At 36.0% G+C, this 18,133-nt stretch overlaps 1 protein-coding gene across 1 annotated transcript; it reads right to left on the bottom strand.

Annotated features, from left to right (window-relative positions):
• Positions 1-1,305: 1,305 nt before the first annotated feature.
• On the bottom strand, positions 1,306-16,837 carry INSIG2 (insulin induced gene 2). The gene is made up of 5 exons (XM_008572220.1): positions 16,578-16,837; positions 6,515-6,639; positions 2,999-3,165; positions 2,726-2,825; positions 1,306-1,614 (listed from the first exon to the last, which is right to left on the bottom strand). The coding sequence occupies exons 1-5, from the start codon at positions 16,819-16,821 to the stop codon at positions 1,573-1,575; spliced, it is 678 nt and encodes a 225-aa protein (XP_008570442.1). The 5' UTR covers positions 16,822-16,837; the 3' UTR covers positions 1,306-1,572.
• Between the last annotated feature and the right edge of the window lie 1,296 nt (positions 16,838-18,133).

Here is an 18,133-nt window from a genome sequence, read left to right as displayed (position 1 = left end):
CACGTTAAAAAATGTTTACCAGTTTTTTTCATTGCAAAAATAATAGGTGTTATATATTTATGTATTAACAAAATATCAAAACACTTTTATTTTTTGCCATAATTATCTCCTTGTTTTCCAGATGATCTGAAAGTAATTTAAGAACTCCAGTGACAGTACTTAGTTTCCTTTTATCATTTCTAGGTAAATTCAACGACACATATTAATTTTATCAGATTCACAGTACTGTATTCTAAGACTTGCCACAAAGAAGAAAAACAGACTCAATCAAGATGATAATTACACATTTAATACAGCTTGCTTTTAACAGCAGTTTTCAAAGTAAACACATCATAGACCTTATAACGTATTGAAGATTTTCTAGTGCTTATGAAGTTGATTCTAAAAATATACCTTATTTGTTCTAAAGGAATAACATTACCTGGAAAACAGAATAATAAATTATAGTAGTATGTTTACCACCAGTATAGTTAAGGTTGTAAACACATATTCAATATGAAATCCTCTTAGGATTTTCATACTTTCAGCCTGAAAACATAAAAGCAGATTAAAGTTTGGCATACAAGATCTCAGTCTGATTGCAACTGTTCTAAAACCAAAAATTTCAAAACATCTACTCAACATTCTAAGAAAACATGGGCACACACACACACACCCACATACACATACACATTCTATCACTCACTCACTGACTCCAGCATGCACACACATGTACACACACACACATGCACCCCAGAGTACTCAGAAGATTTTGCCCGTGTGTTCCAGACAATTGTCATCAATTTCAAAAATAAAAATTAGGGGGAAAAAGTTAGCTAAGAATATGAAGGTACTTCAAAAAGCTCACAGAAAAATTTAGACTCAAAACAATTTAACAATGATAACCTTTCCTGCTCATCACATACACTTCCGGTAAAATCTGTCGAAACTGAAAATTAATCTTTGGGCTCTGTCTATTAATGCAGGTTTGAAACCATTCTATGGAAGTTCGTTTTACCATGTATTAAAACATTCAAAACTGTACGAAACAACACTGAAATAGAAACTAACGTCACATTAGGTTACTTATAACTCATACTGCTGTGATTAGAAAAATAAAAAGGCACAACAGTAAGTGAAAGAGAAAAATATCAGTTTCCCATTTGCTTTTTTTTGTTTGCCTTTTTTGGTTTTCTTCTTATTTTATTTCACTAAGTTTATATATTGTTCAAAGCATTCTTATACTCTGCATAACAATAATAGAATATTTTGGCACATCAACATTGTGATATAATGCATGGTATGCTTAAAAAATTAATTTAAAAATTTCATCTATTAATCAACATTTTTAATGTAGTGCATATACATCTTACAATTATTTAAGTCAAATACATAAAGGTTTGTAACTAATTTACAGATAAAGCAATCACAGATTGCAGTAATATAAGTGTGTGTATGTATACACACATATATACCAGTCCAGGGAAAAACTGCATCCTGGCAATTTTACAGTCCAAAGTTTTGTTGGTATACCAATATTTACATGCTCTTTTCATCTTGTTTTTCTGTACAAAAGATATATTTTTGTCTTCTTCATTCCTGATGAGATTTTTCTGCAATAACTTTACATTCATACTGCAAAAATTAAAAGGTTAAAAGGTTAGCAGATTAAGATTTCTTTTGAATAGCAATTTCCAAATAATCTACATAGCTCTAAAAATGAATACTTTATTAATATGTACCAACTTTATTCTTCAAAGAATCTAAGAATTACATAATTACTAGGATTAAATGAAAAATGTGATAGAGAAAAAGATAATTCACATTCTAGAAGTGAAAGAGCCATTGCCAAAAGCAGAAGAAAGATGAGGTTTCTGCATTAAAAGCAAAGGACAGCAATCTGTGATTTAAATCAATCCTACAATCATGAAAGGAAGCAAAGTGGATTTCTTTGAGTACTCAGTAAGTTGAATCAGCAAAGGATAGGTCACAATCTTAAGGACAGGGCTGATGTAGTGATTTGGATCATTGTTTTTCATGTCACTTTATGATTTAAAGGAAAAAATCTATTACATTAGCAAAAGTTTTCAATCAAAACAATATTTTTTAAGTATAGCTATAAAAATGTAAACCCACAATTCAAAATAAAGAAAACCAATGGGATTAGGATAACTGGGTGACAAGATTATCAAAAAGAATAAAAGTAAATCACTCAATTCTCGTAGCTGGCTAAAATGGTAACAGTGATAGCACTTATTCATGAAACTGCTGTGGCCTCTGAATGTTACTCCCTAACCCTTGCCACTCATGACTGGGGTTATCAGTAATGTCCTTTTCTTTCAAAACTAAAATGGTCAAACATCTTGATTTTTTGGAGACAGTCCTAATTTATACCTATTGTAGCAACATGGTTATTAGTAGTGCCCCCTGTCACTTCTGAAACTGTCCCTTTTTGATGGAGTGGAAACCTGTAGATTAGCTAAAAAAAAAAAAATCTAATATCCTTATATGGTCAATAAATCATATTGCCCTATCCATAACACATTCCGCTTTTCTCTCCAGTGGCTCCTCAACTTTGAATACTCCAGTGATTAAATTCTTCTAAATGATTTACTTCAATGGAAGTACAAAAGAGAAATCAGACTGTTGTCTTCACAAATTGTTTTCTCTTAAAGAAAGCCTGCCATTTAGAGAAAACCAGTCATATATCTCATACAGAAAAGTGACTAAATAAGCACCAGCTTACCATCGCCAATTGTCGACCAATGTTTCCCATTGTTATGCCTCCAGCAAAAAATATGCACGGTAACCAAGAACGAACATAGAGAAAATCTGGAGATGTATATCTGGAAGAATAGAAATATTTTTAACAACCCACAGAGGAAGTGCAATGACACTTAAGATAATTACAATGAAAATAAGTTACTCTGTAGATTAAACTGGCTAATGCAATTTCAAAATGTCAATTCTGAATGCAGTTATTTATCCAGCAAACAAGCACCAAAAGGATAATACTTACTGATAAACACCATTATAGACTAGTAGTTGAGTGACCACAGTTGCCAAGAAAGCAATTCCTACTCCAAGGCCAAAACCACTTCTAGATCTATCAAAAGTCCACCACAGTCCGATGGATAGTGCAGCCAGTGTGAGAGACAACTGTATGTTGTTATCAAAATCCACTTTCTGAGATCAATGTTAAAGAATCATCTTAAAAGTTATAACCAAACAATATCACTGTCATTTTTCTAAAACAAGAGATACCACTGTTGAAAAGGCAATTAATTGCTTATTCTCAAACATTCAGTCTTTTAATATAATGTATAAGACTAGGTGGGATTAAAACTGTCTTTAGTATTTACTAAATATCGGATACACAAAGGGCATTAATTAATAGATCCTACCAACTTGTGACCCCTCCAAAAAATAACAGTCTATGTACATTCCCAATTATAAGATCAGGCCCATTATTTAAGAAATGCTTTCTTTGCTAGAAATGTAACTGGAAGCTTCAGAACATAAGTATTGCTAAAAGAGCAACTTTTGCAAAAAAAAAAAAAAAGGAAATCAGTATTACTTCTCAAACAGGTTTAGAATTACTTGAGAATCATACAGGAACTTGAAAATAGAAGAGCTGACAGCTATTTAACAGGGTACCACATTCCCTCTATGATTTACTGACAGACACATTTTATAATAATGCATTTCAGAAACAAGAGTACCAAGGACACAGTATCCCTTTCTATTATGTCAACTGTTCTAGTTTTAATTTGTTGAGGATAAAGCCTTGAAGTGAACATTATCTTGCAACCTGCCAAGCTATTTGGTGCCTGAGACTTTCTGGTACAGGACAGTTCGCTCAAATGATATTTTATTTCCTTCACCTACTTAAGCATCTATTCACAAACGTACAGCCCTTTTCTACTCCAAAATCTCTGGACAAAATGAAGCTTTACAAATTCAATTTTCTCATTTCTTTGATAGAAGATTACACTAAAGGAATTAATTTCAAGTGGAACATTAAAAGTGCATTATCTATGTCCCAAAGGCCACATCTTGGCTCTATAACCAGCTACTCAAGGGGAAATACATATCTCATCAAACTAACTAGCCACGCTACAACTACAGAGAAGTCCAAAAAAAATGCATATAAAGTCATTTCTTGCTTCCTTTCAACACCTGTTGTTTACCACCATTCCCCAACTCCTACCAAATTGGTATCCTGAACACCCACCTTGCTTAGTTCTCAGTATCTGACAGCTGTGTGGGTCACTCCCTCAAGGTCATTCCTTGTTTAGGCTTGATTTATCAAGAAACTTACAGTTCATGTGGATATGCTTTCCAGAAAAGCTTTTCTTATTCTTTAACTGTCATTATCATCAAACTCCAAAGAAAAGGTTTTGAGCTCTGGTTTCTCTATGCAATAAACATTGATGTAAAGAGTGAAATTTAATATTAACTGGGTTCCATCTTTGCTAACTAAATTAACCTCATTAAGAGTCAAAGCAGGGCCGGCCCGTGGCTCACTCGGGAGAGTGCGGTGCTGATAACACCAAGGCCCCGGGTTCGGATCCCACATAGGGATGGCCGGTTCGCTCACTGGCTGAGCATGGTGCTGACAACACCAAGTCAAGGGTTAAGATCCCCTTACCGGTCATCTTTAAAAAAAAAAAAAAAAAAAAAGAGTCAAAGCAAAATAAGGAGGCTTCCAGGGTAAACAAGTAAAACATATCAATCTTAAAAGTAGTACTATGTGATTTTCTAAAGTCTAAGTAACCTAATATTAAAAGTCTATGCTATAAATTTCGTAAATGTTTTGAATTTTGCTTAAAGGACAGACGAGACAGTTAAGATTGCTATATTTATGTATTTAATTGAGAGAAAAAGAAAAAAGTGAACAAAGCAAAGAATTTAGACAGTTTTTAAAATTCCAGAAAAGGCTATTTAAATTTCTCTACTAAAAACAGAAACCAAAACTGAAATGTCTGGGATAAAAAGGTCTAATCCGCCGGACAGAGAGGAATTTACACACTTACAGGGATCCTGATTAGGAGAAAAAGACATTCCTAGACTTGAATCAGGATCTCTGGGGTCTGGTCTCAGCTCTGCCACAACCTGGCAGTATGAATGACTTAGCAAATTACCTAACCTCCCCAGCTTCTATTTATCTTATTATCTTTACAATGAAAATGTGAATCTAGATGATTTCTAAGTTCTTTTCTAGAGATAATATTCTATGATTTTATCTTTTTAAGCCTCCTAGCCACTAAATTTTTAATAAAATCCTAAATCTCAAAAAGTTCACCAAAATAAATATGTTGGGAAATTCTTGGATACAAATGGAAATGGAAAACCAAAATAATAAAAGCCACTGAGGGACTTCCAAATTCAGAGACCCGCAAAGGCCCACACAACTGGACTCAGGAAGGCAGACATGTTTTCAGAATCTAGGGCCCTGCTTTTTCCTGTGGTTTCTGTCCCCAAGGTTCCTCAAAATACTTTAATATTTTTTGGAAAAGACACAGGAATCTACTTTCCACATGATCCACACTCTCTCCAGCTAAATTTTCCAGCCCTGAGCCCAGTGCCCAGTTACAAGAGCAAACTTTTGGCATCCTGAGTCACACCTCCTGCTCCTTCCAGTACCCAAGCCTCCTGCTATCTTCACTATCTAAACCTCATTGTCCAGAAAAAAGACAGGACTAGCATTTCCCAGATCCTATTCTACAAAGGAATGTCAGAGAGGGTGGGGAGGAGGTAGAAGAGAGGAAGTAGGGAGGATGACAGCATGAAAACCTTATGAGGGCAGAAAATTTGTTCTAGGGGTGGCCTTTTTTTTTTCTAGGAATAGAAGGTAGAGGGAGAAGGGAAATAGGGGTTTCCTTACCTTTCTAGCAAGGACACTATAAAAATACTCATTAATCACTAAGTAACATGTCAGAATCCTCAAATGATAAAACATTAAAAATATGTACCTTAGGAAAAATAAGTTATTTTTGGCCAAGAGATGAGTTAGATATTTCTACTTATGCTGCCACCTTTAAGAACATTTACGTGGTTTGTTGGTGTTGGGTAAAATAAATAAATGACAGTATTCATTTCTTTAAAAATTAGCTTCTTTAAATTAAAAATACAAGAAAAAGAATAACACCTGAAGCCACTGCATGTCCTTACTGGCAAATCTTACATGAAGAAAGAGAGAAAAAAAATCCTTTGAAAAGGTACCTGTTTCAATCTTAGAATTATCAAAACTATATGAAAGAAATTAAGTAACCTAATTGAAGACAAATGTAAAATTTTCAATGTTCAAAGTATAGTAAGTGATCTGAAAAACAGGGATTTAAATGAAAGGCTATACCCTCCGCTCTAATTGCATAGCTACTATCTTGATATTTCAACAATACAGTTCACATTCTTTTCATGACTAAGTGGGCATATCACAATTTGACAACAGTGAAATTACAAGAGGCTGTTTAACCATTGGTTTGTTAGAAGCTGCTTTGTTACAACACATTTCATTACAGCGAAAGGATATAGCGCTGGCATGATTTATACCAACAAAGACGGCTACACACCGCATTACGCTGGACCACTCTCTTTTAAATTTATGTGGTTCACCTAGATGCCTGTCAATGCAGGGGTATAATAATCCAATCACAGCTGTGGATAAAAAAGAAAGAAAAAAAAAATTAAGTCATCTCCAGTGTTGCTCCAACGTTGTAATGTTGTACTGGCAACATTTAAGCTAAAAGAATCCTACAACCAATATACGCATTTTAAAGATTCTTTAAAAAACAAACAAACAAAAAAACCCTCAAGTTACTTAACATCAGTCACTCATAATTTTAAACTTACCTTCCAAAAGAAAAAAATGAGGATAACACCACTGAAGAAAGCATTGTAAATGATTACAACATTCTAAATTATAACAGACAAAATAGTCTTTAAGTGGATGATTCACAATTTAGCAGATTGGACTCATGCTACTTCTCTACTACTAATATCTATGAGACTTGAAAAGCATCAAACCAGTTAGCAGTTAAGCAGCGTTCTCTCTAAGCTACATAACCATGAAATATGCTATTAAATGCCACAATTCTAAAGAGAAACTAGAGCATAAATGTAAAACAAGCTCATCATACACACAATGTTCTGATGGTTCTGGCTGTCCTGTTACATAGATTAGTGTTGCCCCTACCAGCGTCTTGTCTCAGTCTTCTGCATCTAGCACCTTTTCCTGACACTTCTTTCCACCCCAGCCCTCTAATGAGACTGTACGTCATGTTGTCAAAGCAGGAAAACTCGCAACAGAAATCTACATTTACGACTCATTCTGCACATAGAAAAAATGGAGGAAACATGTTCTATAGGAATTACAAATTTTCAATTAAAATTTAAACTCACAGTTAAAAGATAAGAAGAAATCATTTTAGCACATTTCTTAGTTCTGGAAAGAACATCTTGAATGCTTACTGTGTAATTAATTATAAATAACTGTATATAAAATGTCTATGACTGAGACTCAAAATACTCCCATGCAATTCTTAAATACATGTCAAACATCAATATTTTATTCATTTAGTGGGAGAGGATTTTAAATCCTAAATTAGCCATTTAAAAAAAGACTATTTAATGAATCAAAACATTCTTCAACAAATTATAAGGAAAATGTACTTCCACAGATTAAATTTAACAGGAAATAGATAGGCAGTTTTGATTTACTAATCTTCCTAAAAACAGAATGATTATGCTGCCATTCTGGTAATAAAAGATACACCGTCACATCAGTTAAAAACACGTTTAAAATGTCTAATACCACCTACAATGTATCATAAAATTATTATATCCAAATCTAAGTGCCTGAGGGTCAGAAGCCCCTCCTCTGCCTGGTACTGGCTAGCTATATCTCACAAGCAATGCATTTGATCTTCAAAGAAAAATGGGAACCAATTAATATCAAAAATCATGGGCTGGCTGGTTAGCTCAGTTGGTTAGAGCACAGCCTTATAAAACCAAGGTCAGGGGTTTGGATCCCCATACCGGCCAGTCATGCCCTGCTCTAAAAAAAATTAGTACCAAAACTCACAGGGTAGCAAACCAATAGAGCAACATTTGAAAGGGCCTGCATGACCACCCTTCCATCTGGAGATGAGATGATGTAATAATGTGTGCATTTTCTGGTCCACAACTCTTTTGAGTCAGGCATTTGCTGAGTATAGATAGTTCACAGATCAAGAGATTAACGGCAGATCTCAGCAATGCAGAGCTCCAGTAACTATTAGCAAATTTAAAAGTTTCACATTATGGGCCGGCCCGTGGCTCACTCGGGAGAGTGTGGTGCTGATAACACCAAGGCCCCGGGTTCGGATCCCATATAGGGATGGCCAGTTCGCTCACTGGCTGAGCGTGGTGCTGACACCACCAAGTCAAGGGTTAAGATCCCCTTACCGGTCATCTTTTAAAAAAAAATAAAATAGAATAAAAAATAAAAGTTTCACATTATGATCCTATTTAGAAGACTGCTGTAAAATCCTGCGAGATTAACTGACAGCATCTCTAAATTTCTACACCATTAAAATCGTAACAAGCACGCATAACAGTGAAGTATCTGAGTGAATATTACCCCTTTGTTTCTCAAGAGGTCACAGAACTAAAAAGCTCATCTGTCATTCCCTCCCCATATATACATATATATATATATATATATACACATACACACATATACCTTTGCCCGTTGCTGAGTAAAATCAACTAATAGCAGGCATTCCAAGTCAATTTTCCTCAGCAGCTGATGCCATAAGTAAAAAATTACCACACAGAGAATACTGACATGTCTGTGCAATGACATAAATAAGTAAAATTGACTATAGGTTTTTGTATATGATGTCAGACTTACGAGTGAGAGACAACTTAGGAAAGAAAGCAAAAACACAAAAAAGGAATTTAAACTGCCACACTGCCAACCTTGGGATTTGCCAATAAAAATCAAATCCATTGAGTATGCATGGTTCTTGGCTGCTCACTGAGAGGGATAACTCGAGGAAGCTTGTCACTTCCCATAAAATGTCTTCTTTCTTTCCTTGAAATAAAGGCATGGCAGAGTCTGATAGCAATATATAGAGCACTGTGAGGTTCCACTGTTTGAGAGCTCAGCAGAATATGTCTGGGCTTCTTTTCCTCTTCTTGCACTTTTTTTTTTAAACAAGAAAATTAAAATCATGCCTGTGTAAAATCATATGCAAACACAGTCTTGCTTAATCTTATGGTTCTCTGATGCAAAATCACATATCTTGTGATATCTTTAAGTTATTTCGCAGTGACTGGTTGCAGTCTACCAAGGCTAAAGACAAAAAAGTTCACAAAACATCAGTAGTAAGTTATCGCTTATTCAAAGTAGTGTGCTTAATGCAGTGAGACACTAAAAAGAGCACAGTTAAATCAGACACTTTACAAGGAGAGAGGGCAGGGGCTCGAAAAAAAAAAAAAAGCAAAAACTACCGAATGAGATATACTTTTGTGGAAAACCACATCAGGGTAAGGAAATGTTTTCATTCAACAAATACTTAAGACCCCTTAGTGTGTCTGGTCTTTGGTATTTGATGGGGATTAAAAAAGCAAAAACACTAAGACATAATTCTAGCCACAAAGTCACCATAGAAACAATTAAATATAACTTTGTGTTAGAGCGAGCACTGACAGGGCACAGAGGGGGTCCCAGTCTTCTCCTCACACATGTTGAGGGGGAGACAGGATGCTGGACTGTCAGAAAATCTACAAAGAGGTGACCCTTGAGGTAGGAGCATTCAGCAAGTGAATGGTGTGGAAGGAGCTTTCTCATCAAAGGGAGGCATTTGAAGAAAAGCATGGACAACTGAAAATAGCCAGTATTACCAGGAAACTGTAAACTTTAGGCATGAAGGGAGCATTAGAGTGCAGAAAGACTTGGAGGAAGATAATGGTAGGCAAGCAGACTTTACCCTGCAGACACTGGGGAATGAGGATAATAATGCCACTGCATTTGTACTTGGGAGAAAGAGGCTCTCATTTTCACAGCAGTGAATGTACAACACAAGCGGGGGGTGGGGGGGGTGACAAAATTAGAGAGAAACTTCAAGCACAGTGGTTGAGAGCCTGGACCAAGGAAGAGAGAGAGGAAAAGTGTAAAACTTGGAAACTGGATATGGAAGGTAAGAGAAAGGCAGGAGTCTTACAGGGCTCTCCAGGAATGAAGTAATGGACTATATGACTAAACAGAAAAGATTTTTCTTTTCTATTTATTTTTTTGAGATAATTATATATATATGTGGGATACAACATTGATTTTCAATAGTTGTGTACCATGTGTGATGGTTAGATTGGGAAGCAATCCTAACACTCATATGGAGCATCAAAAGACACCAAACAGCAAAAGCAATCCTGAGCAAAAAAAGTAAAGCCAGAGGCATTACACTTCTTGACTTCAAACTATATTACAAATCTATAGTAACAAAAACAGCATGGTATGGGCACAAAAAACAGACATGTGGACAAATGGAACAGAATAGAGAACCCAGAAGTCAACCCACAGACTTACAGCCAACTGCTCTTTGACAAAGGCGACAAGAACATACATTGGGGAAAAGACTGCCACTTCAATAAACAGTGCTGAGAAAATTGGACATGCATATGTAGGAGAGTGAAACTTGATCCACACCTCTCACAATATACCAAAATTAACTCAAAATGGATTAAAGACTTAAGTATAAGACCTGAAACTTTAAAACTTCTAGAAGAAAACACAGGGGAAACACTCCAGGATTTAGGACCGGGCAAAGATTTTATGAATAACACCCCAAAAGCACAGACAACAAAATAAAAAATAAACAAACAGCATTATATCAAATTTAAAAGCTTCTGCACAGCAAAGCAAACAATCAACATAGTGGAAAGACTATGTACAAAATGGGAGAAAATATTCACAAACTGTGCATCTGATAAGGGATTAATATCCAGAATATACAAAGAGCTCAAACAACTTTACAGCAAAAAAACCAAATTATCCAATTACAAAATGGTCAAAGGAGCTGAATAGACATTTCTCAAAGGAAGACAAAGAAATGGCCAACAGGTAAATGAAAAAATGCTCAACATCACTAATCATCAGGGAAATGCAAATCAAAACCACTCTGCTTAAAATCCTGCCATTATGGGCCGGCCCGGTGGCACACTGCTACAGTGCGCCGCTTGGGAAGCGCGGCAGCGCTCCCACCAAGGGTTCGGATCCCACATGCAGACCGGCCACTTACTGGCTGAGCGAGGTGCGGGGGCAACACCGAGGGTTGCGATCCTGTTGCCGGTCCCGGTCCGGTACGGGCGCGACACTGAGGGTTGCGATCCGTTGCCGGTCACGAAAAAAGACAAAAAAGGAAAAAACAAAAAAACCACTCTGAGGTATCACCTCACTCCAGTCAGACAAGCTATTGTAAAAAAGATAGAGGCAGTAATTTTCCCAATATAGATTTTTGTTGCCTTTGTCCAATATCAGATGTCTGTAAGCCTGAGGGGTGATTTCTGGGTTCTCAATTCTACTCCACTGGTCTGAATGTCTACTTTTATATCAGTACCATGCTGTTTTGGTTACAATAGCATTGTAGTATAATTTGAAGTCAGGTAGTGTTATGCCTCCGGCTTTATTTTTTTTGCTCAGGATTGCTTTGGCTATTCGGGGTCTTTTGTTGTCCCATATGAAAGGTAAGATTGTTTTTTCCTTTTCTGTGAAGAAAGTCATTGGTATTTTGATGGGGATGGCATTGAATCTGTAGATCATTTTGGGTAGTACAGACATTTTCACAATGTTAATTCTTCCAATCCAAGAGCATGGAATATCTTTCCATCTTTTTGTGTCTTTTTTAATTTCTTTCAGAAGTGGTTTGTAGTTCTCATTGCAGAGGTCTATAAAGCCAAGACATGGAACCAATCTAAATGTCTGTCGATGAATGATTGGATAAGGAAACTGTGGTATATATACATCATGGAATACAATTCTGCAATAAAAAAGAATGAAACACTCCCATTTGCAACAACATGGATGAGCCTGGAGAAACTTATGTTGAGTGAAATAAGCAAACACAGAGGGACAAATACCACATGTACTCACTCATATGTGGGAGCTAAGACAGAAAGAAGGATGGAAAGAAAGACCACAGTAGTGCATTGGACTTGCAGATAGAGATAGCATTCCCTGGGCTACAAAGTGAAGTGGGGGGGAAAGGGACAGGGGGAGGGAGGCTGGGGATAATTGGGTGGGGGACACAGGATACAAATGCAATTTGTGGCAATGGGTATACTGCCGGTATGAATCTGACCCTCACATCATGGGCACGAGGAGCGACAATCAGCTCTGTATTTCATGAATATTCATAACAATAATAAATAAATGCACACCAATATTTATTTTTGAAGATGCCAGATTTAAAAGAAACTTCAAGCCAAATTTTAAAAACCTAGCAGGCTTCAATAAAGAGAAAGTTGTATTTATTGAAAAAAAAAAAAGAGAGAGAATAACAAATACTAATGAGGACATAAAGAAAGAGGAACCCTTCTGCACTGTTGGTGGGACTGTAAATTAGCCATTATGGAGAACAGTATGGAGGTTCCTCAAACAAATGCAAACAGAACTACCATATGATCCAGCAATCCCACTGCTGAGGATATATCCAGAGGATTGGAAATCATCATGTCAAAGGGATACCTGCACTTCCATGTTTATTGCAGCTCTATTTACAATAGCCAGGCAATGGAACCACCTAAATGTCCTTCGATGGATGTCTGGATAAGGAAAATGTGGTATATATACACAATGAAATACTACTCAGCCATAAAAAAGAATGAAATTTGCCATTTGCAGCAACATACATGAGCCTGGAAAAAATTATCGTAAGTGAAACAACTCAGGTACAGAAAGAGAAATACTGCATGTTCTCACTCATAATCGGTAGTTGAATATACAAATGAACATATAAACAATAGAGTACTAGGTGCTCACTACAGATCCAGTTCACATCTACTATAAGATCTTTAAAACGTTTAATCTTTATCAATTAATTGCAGAGCTACCAAGATTATAAGGAACTTGAAGAAAGGTGTGAAAAACAAAGGACACTGAAGGAGGAGCTTTTGGTGTCCCTTTTCTCCTCGTGGGTTTACTTGACCCAGAATAGTGAGGTCAAAAAGAGAGCCATTCGTACAAGATTACTTGAATGACAATAAAGTGTACACGGGAGGTCAGTAAGGTAAAGGCTGGTCTTTTCAACTAATGGTTTTAGGACAACTAGATATTCCCCCACATAAACAAAATGAAACAAAACAAAACAAAAATAAATAAATAAAATAAAGATAAATTATGCTTATGTATGTAAAAAACAAATAAATAAATAAAGAGAGATAGAAAGAAAGAAACAACAATCACGGTAATACCCTGAACTTTTAGGAAGAGAGAAAAGAACATGGTTACTAGAGGTGGAAAAAAGGAGGGGAGGAGGAGAGGGAGGAGGTTAACAAGGAATTGGTTAATGGACACAAAGAATGATTGAGTATTGGAATGATGAATAAGCTAACTAACCTGATCTAACCATCACACATTACACATAACTTTTCTTTTCAAATTAGATATTACTTTTATAGTTTTGAACACAACCTGGCTACTTGTGATTTTTGAGGTAACTTCTCTACTTATTTTACCCACACAGTGACATAGTTGTCTTTTTTCTATTTACTCTTTAGAAAGATTCCTTTGTGGCCGTCAATAATGCTAAAGAGGTGACTAATTCCAATCTAGTGCACTGCACACATAAAGAAGTTAATCAACTTGTACAATCAGCATTATTAAACTAAAAACAGGGAACTAAAAAAAGGAAATGAGATCAAAAGAAATTTACCAGAGTGCTCTATTAGTTGTCCCACCAGAAGTATCACTAGCAAATTTTCTAGGACTGTGTTACAGGGAGAGGTAGCAAATAACCAGGGGCCTTTCTGTTTACAGTTCGAAAGTGGTGATTCTGGAGACCCTCCAAATGATAGCTGCTCAGTCCATGAATGTTAAGTTGGAAAGGAAAATAAACGGACAATTATCAGGTTTTCTAACTTAAGATGGTAAGAACCTAGAAAAGTTTTGAAAACACCAACACATATACACAAAACATATACACACACAAACTCATACACACTATGCTTCTTACATCATTTACTTCTTTATTTCCCTTGATATTTTCCCTAAAATGATGATGGGAGTAGGAGGAGAGCAGAGATTATGCAAGAGTCCATTTTCCATCCTTGGCAACTTTCACAAACTTGATATCTTCATTCTCATCTACTAAACATCATAACCTATCCAATAAAGTCAGAAGCAGAGTTAAATAGAATCTACACATCCTAATGCCTCTCTACTTTATTTTGCCCAGGAATCTTATGGAACACATTGATTTCAGAAGAAATACTTAAACAAGAAATGAAAATGCAAACCTCCCAAAGAAAAGGTGTGAGGTTAAGTTTATAAGTGTGACAAATCTAGTGGCTGGGAAAAGGAAGGAAAGTAGGGACAACACAGCTGAACTGTAGTATCGACATTTGGAATTTTCCTTCCTAAATGTGAATTTGTGGCAAAAGTGCCCCCATTACAGGGACAGAAGGACCAGGCAGCAGATGCAGCCCCGTACCTCTCCATAATGGAGGTACAATGAAACCTTAGTCAAGTTGTCCTGCCTCAGCCCAGAACACACAATGCACACCAGTCTATTCCATCCAGACCTGGCACCAGTCTGAAAGCTTGAAATGAGGTATCCTGAGCAGGAGAAAGTGTAAGTGGCTCCCTCTTTCCCCTTCCCCAGCATGTGACATTTGAGCCCAGCCCCACCACTCACTGACTGTGGGATGCTGAACTCATTGATTTCTTCTCTTCATCTAGGTGTCCTCATCCCCTCAAGAGGCACAATGTCACCATCTCTCTCCCAAACTTGCCCTACAGAGCCCTGGGGTTAAGGAATGTACCTGACATATTAGCAGACATTCAATAAATAATAGTTTCCTTCCTCTGACCTTCCTTTTGTATATCCCGAAAAGATATGCTTCTGCTGGCAGCCAATCAGAGACTGTACTATAAGGAGAAAATAAACAAAGAACTAGAAAACACTGTTGGAAGAACTTTATCTTCTGAATTTAAAGAAAGGAAAATACATGAGGACCAGCAGATACAATAGTGATTGATAAAATATAATTTATGCTTTCTTCTCTTAGTTTATCAGACTATTTTGCCTATTCTCTTAGAGAATGATAACCCTGGGGACAGTAAAAATCATTGCCTTTATGACTTCTCTTTTAATGTGAATATTTTAATAGTGAGACATCAATATATAAGCCACACTGAAACCTTACCACAACAATGCCCTTCTACCATGCAACAGGATTATATAATTGTCCAGTAGGTTTCACAAGGTCATTCCAAAACGTCTCACAACTTTGACCTCACCCTTCGAACTCACCCTTCAACTTCCAGCTCTAGGATGTAAGCCAAGAAGGACCTATACTATGTTGCAAGGTATTCATGTATATTAAATATGAGATATCAAATGCACATTCAAAAAAGCAATTTTCTCCCTTAATTAGAATTATCTTCTATCACATGATTACGGCTCCCTTCTATTACTTTATTATATAAAATAGTATTAATCTGTTGGTCTCAGTCATTAGAAAAAGCTAAAGAGCTATACATTATGAAAACTTGGCATCAATAAAGCATTCTGAAATGCTCCATTGTACTCATTACACATTGTCCACCATCAAAAAAAGATCTTAAGTAACTAACAGGACAAAAATGATTTTAAGCAAAGAAAGTCTACGTTATAAATCCTTTGAATATTTATTATTCTTAAGGTACATTTAAAAAAAAGACACCAAGGAAAGAAGCATATACAAAAATTTAAAAAATATAACATGAATCATTAAACTTGAATAAAATTATTTCATTTTTCAAGTTTTTATCTACTTCAAAAACAAGACCAAAGTACACACATCAGACCCTTAAAACTAAACAATGGTGATCATCATAAAATACCTTCATATAAGACTTAGATGAGTTGGGTTGAAGAAAGGACAAAATTAAAAGGTTAAATGCTTCATTCCTAAGGGAATCAGCACTGTTTTAAGGATTAAATTTTAAAAGTTCATAGATCAGATGGAAACCAGACACAAAAGAGGACATACTCGATGATTCCATTTATATTACATTTTAGAACAGGAAGAAATAATCTATGGCGACAAAAAGTAAATCAGTGGTAGCCTGAGGCTGGGATTGGGGAATGGGCTGCATGGAACCATGAGAGAATTTGGGGGATGATGGAAATGTTCTATAGCTGGATTGCTGCAGTGGTTACATGACTATATGCATTTGTCTAAACACATCAAATTGTTCACTTAAATTGTTCACTTAAAACAATTGTATTGTATTTAAATTATACCTCAGTAAAGCTAATTTTTTTTAAAAAATTAATTGCTCAAATAACATCCAAACGAAATTCATTTACCCTATTTCTTTTTGAAGCATTACAGAAACATCCCACACATACCTGAAGCTGTGCCACAGCATGGTGGTACCCACCATGCAGAGGAAAAAATGCTTGCAATCACATCAGGTGGAAAGAGCGTCACATTTCTCTGAATCTGAAGCAAATTTAACACTAATGCAAGAAATACTCCAATAAAAAATAGCACTACTCCTCGAATCATCAAGTTCATACTATGGCTAGTGATAGATGAAATATAAGGGCCACATTTTTTGGGCCCAGGCGACTCTGTCTCTCCTTCCGCCATGGTTTCATAAGTTCAGTAAGCTGTAAAAAAAAAAAAAAAAAAAAAAAAAAAAAGAAAGAAAGAAAGAAAAGACTTCCCAGTTGAGAAACTCAACCGTCTATGAATCAAAGCAGACTGACGTACCACATCCTGTCCTAAAGTAGGACCTACCAGAAATCCTGTAAGAGATAAGAAAACAGAAATCAATGTGTGTCTAATACATCATTTATCTAATTTTCCTAATTTCAATAGTTAATTTACAAGCAAATGAAATGACAAGTTTGTGTGCTAATTTATTTAAATTAGTTATTTACTGAATAAGAAAAGGTTCAAAAAGTATTTTTATATGCACGGTGTAATAAAAAAATAATGTGTTATATTTACATATACTAGGACAGAATAAGTAACCTAAGAGACCTAAAGTTTCAAATAATAGTAAAAACATCTTGCCCCACCTAAAAAAAAGCAGAAGAGGTAACCTGAGACACTTCCACTAGAATCTGGAAGATCAAAACCCAGGTCTCTGTTTCCTCTCCCTAAACCTCCAAACCTATCAGTTACAGTAGAGTACTTTATACTTTATAGAAAATCAACACATTCTGACTGTAGATGCATTTCTCTCACAATAAAATGTGACTTCCTCATGAGGACAACCTCCATAGAAGAACAAAATTACCTCTTTTAATGTTTAGTGCTTATACATATATTAGAATTTCTGTACAAAAGTGTTCTACAAAAACCAGACTACCAAGAACTTACCTACACATACACCAAGCACAGAAACCAGACCTGACCCACTCTCCCAGGGCCACAGCTGTGTCCCACCCCTGCCTCAACTCAGTCTGCGCTTGTTGCAATATGGGAGCAACCGTGAGAAAGCCAGAAGCAGCAGCTAAAGAAAAGACATCAAGTAAATAGAGAACTACCTAATGGTAGCTCTAATGCCATTAGTTCCTAATGGCAGGATTCTAAGGAGTTTTATCCATGCGGTCCCTGACTCCTGAAACCCAGAATTTTGCTACTACAGTCAGCCTAGGTATTCATTCATTCTTCCAATCAAAGTGATCTTCCCTTTGTGTGTGTTTAAGACAAATAACTTTGGGGCCGAAAACAAACCATTGACTTGCAAAAACTATACCAATTTATCCCAAGGTTTATAACTTAGGTAAACTTAAAATATATAACAACAATAACACAAAAAGTGGAGGTTAAATGGAATTACACTATCACTGCAACCTACAGGTATTAAAACAATAGTGAGAAAACATTGTGAATAACTTCATGCCAATACATTCAACAAATTAGATGAAATGGACAATTTCCTTGAAAAACA

Source organism: Galeopterus variegatus, unplaced genomic scaffold (genome assembly GCF_000696425.1).
Source record: "Galeopterus variegatus unplaced genomic scaffold, G_variegatus-3.0.2 Scaffold764, whole genome shotgun sequence".
Classification (NCBI taxonomy): Eukaryota; Metazoa; Chordata; class Mammalia; order Dermoptera; family Cynocephalidae; genus Galeopterus; species Galeopterus variegatus.
The sequence above is the reverse complement of the archived record's forward strand: the minus strand, read 5'-3'. Positions and strand labels throughout refer to the sequence as shown.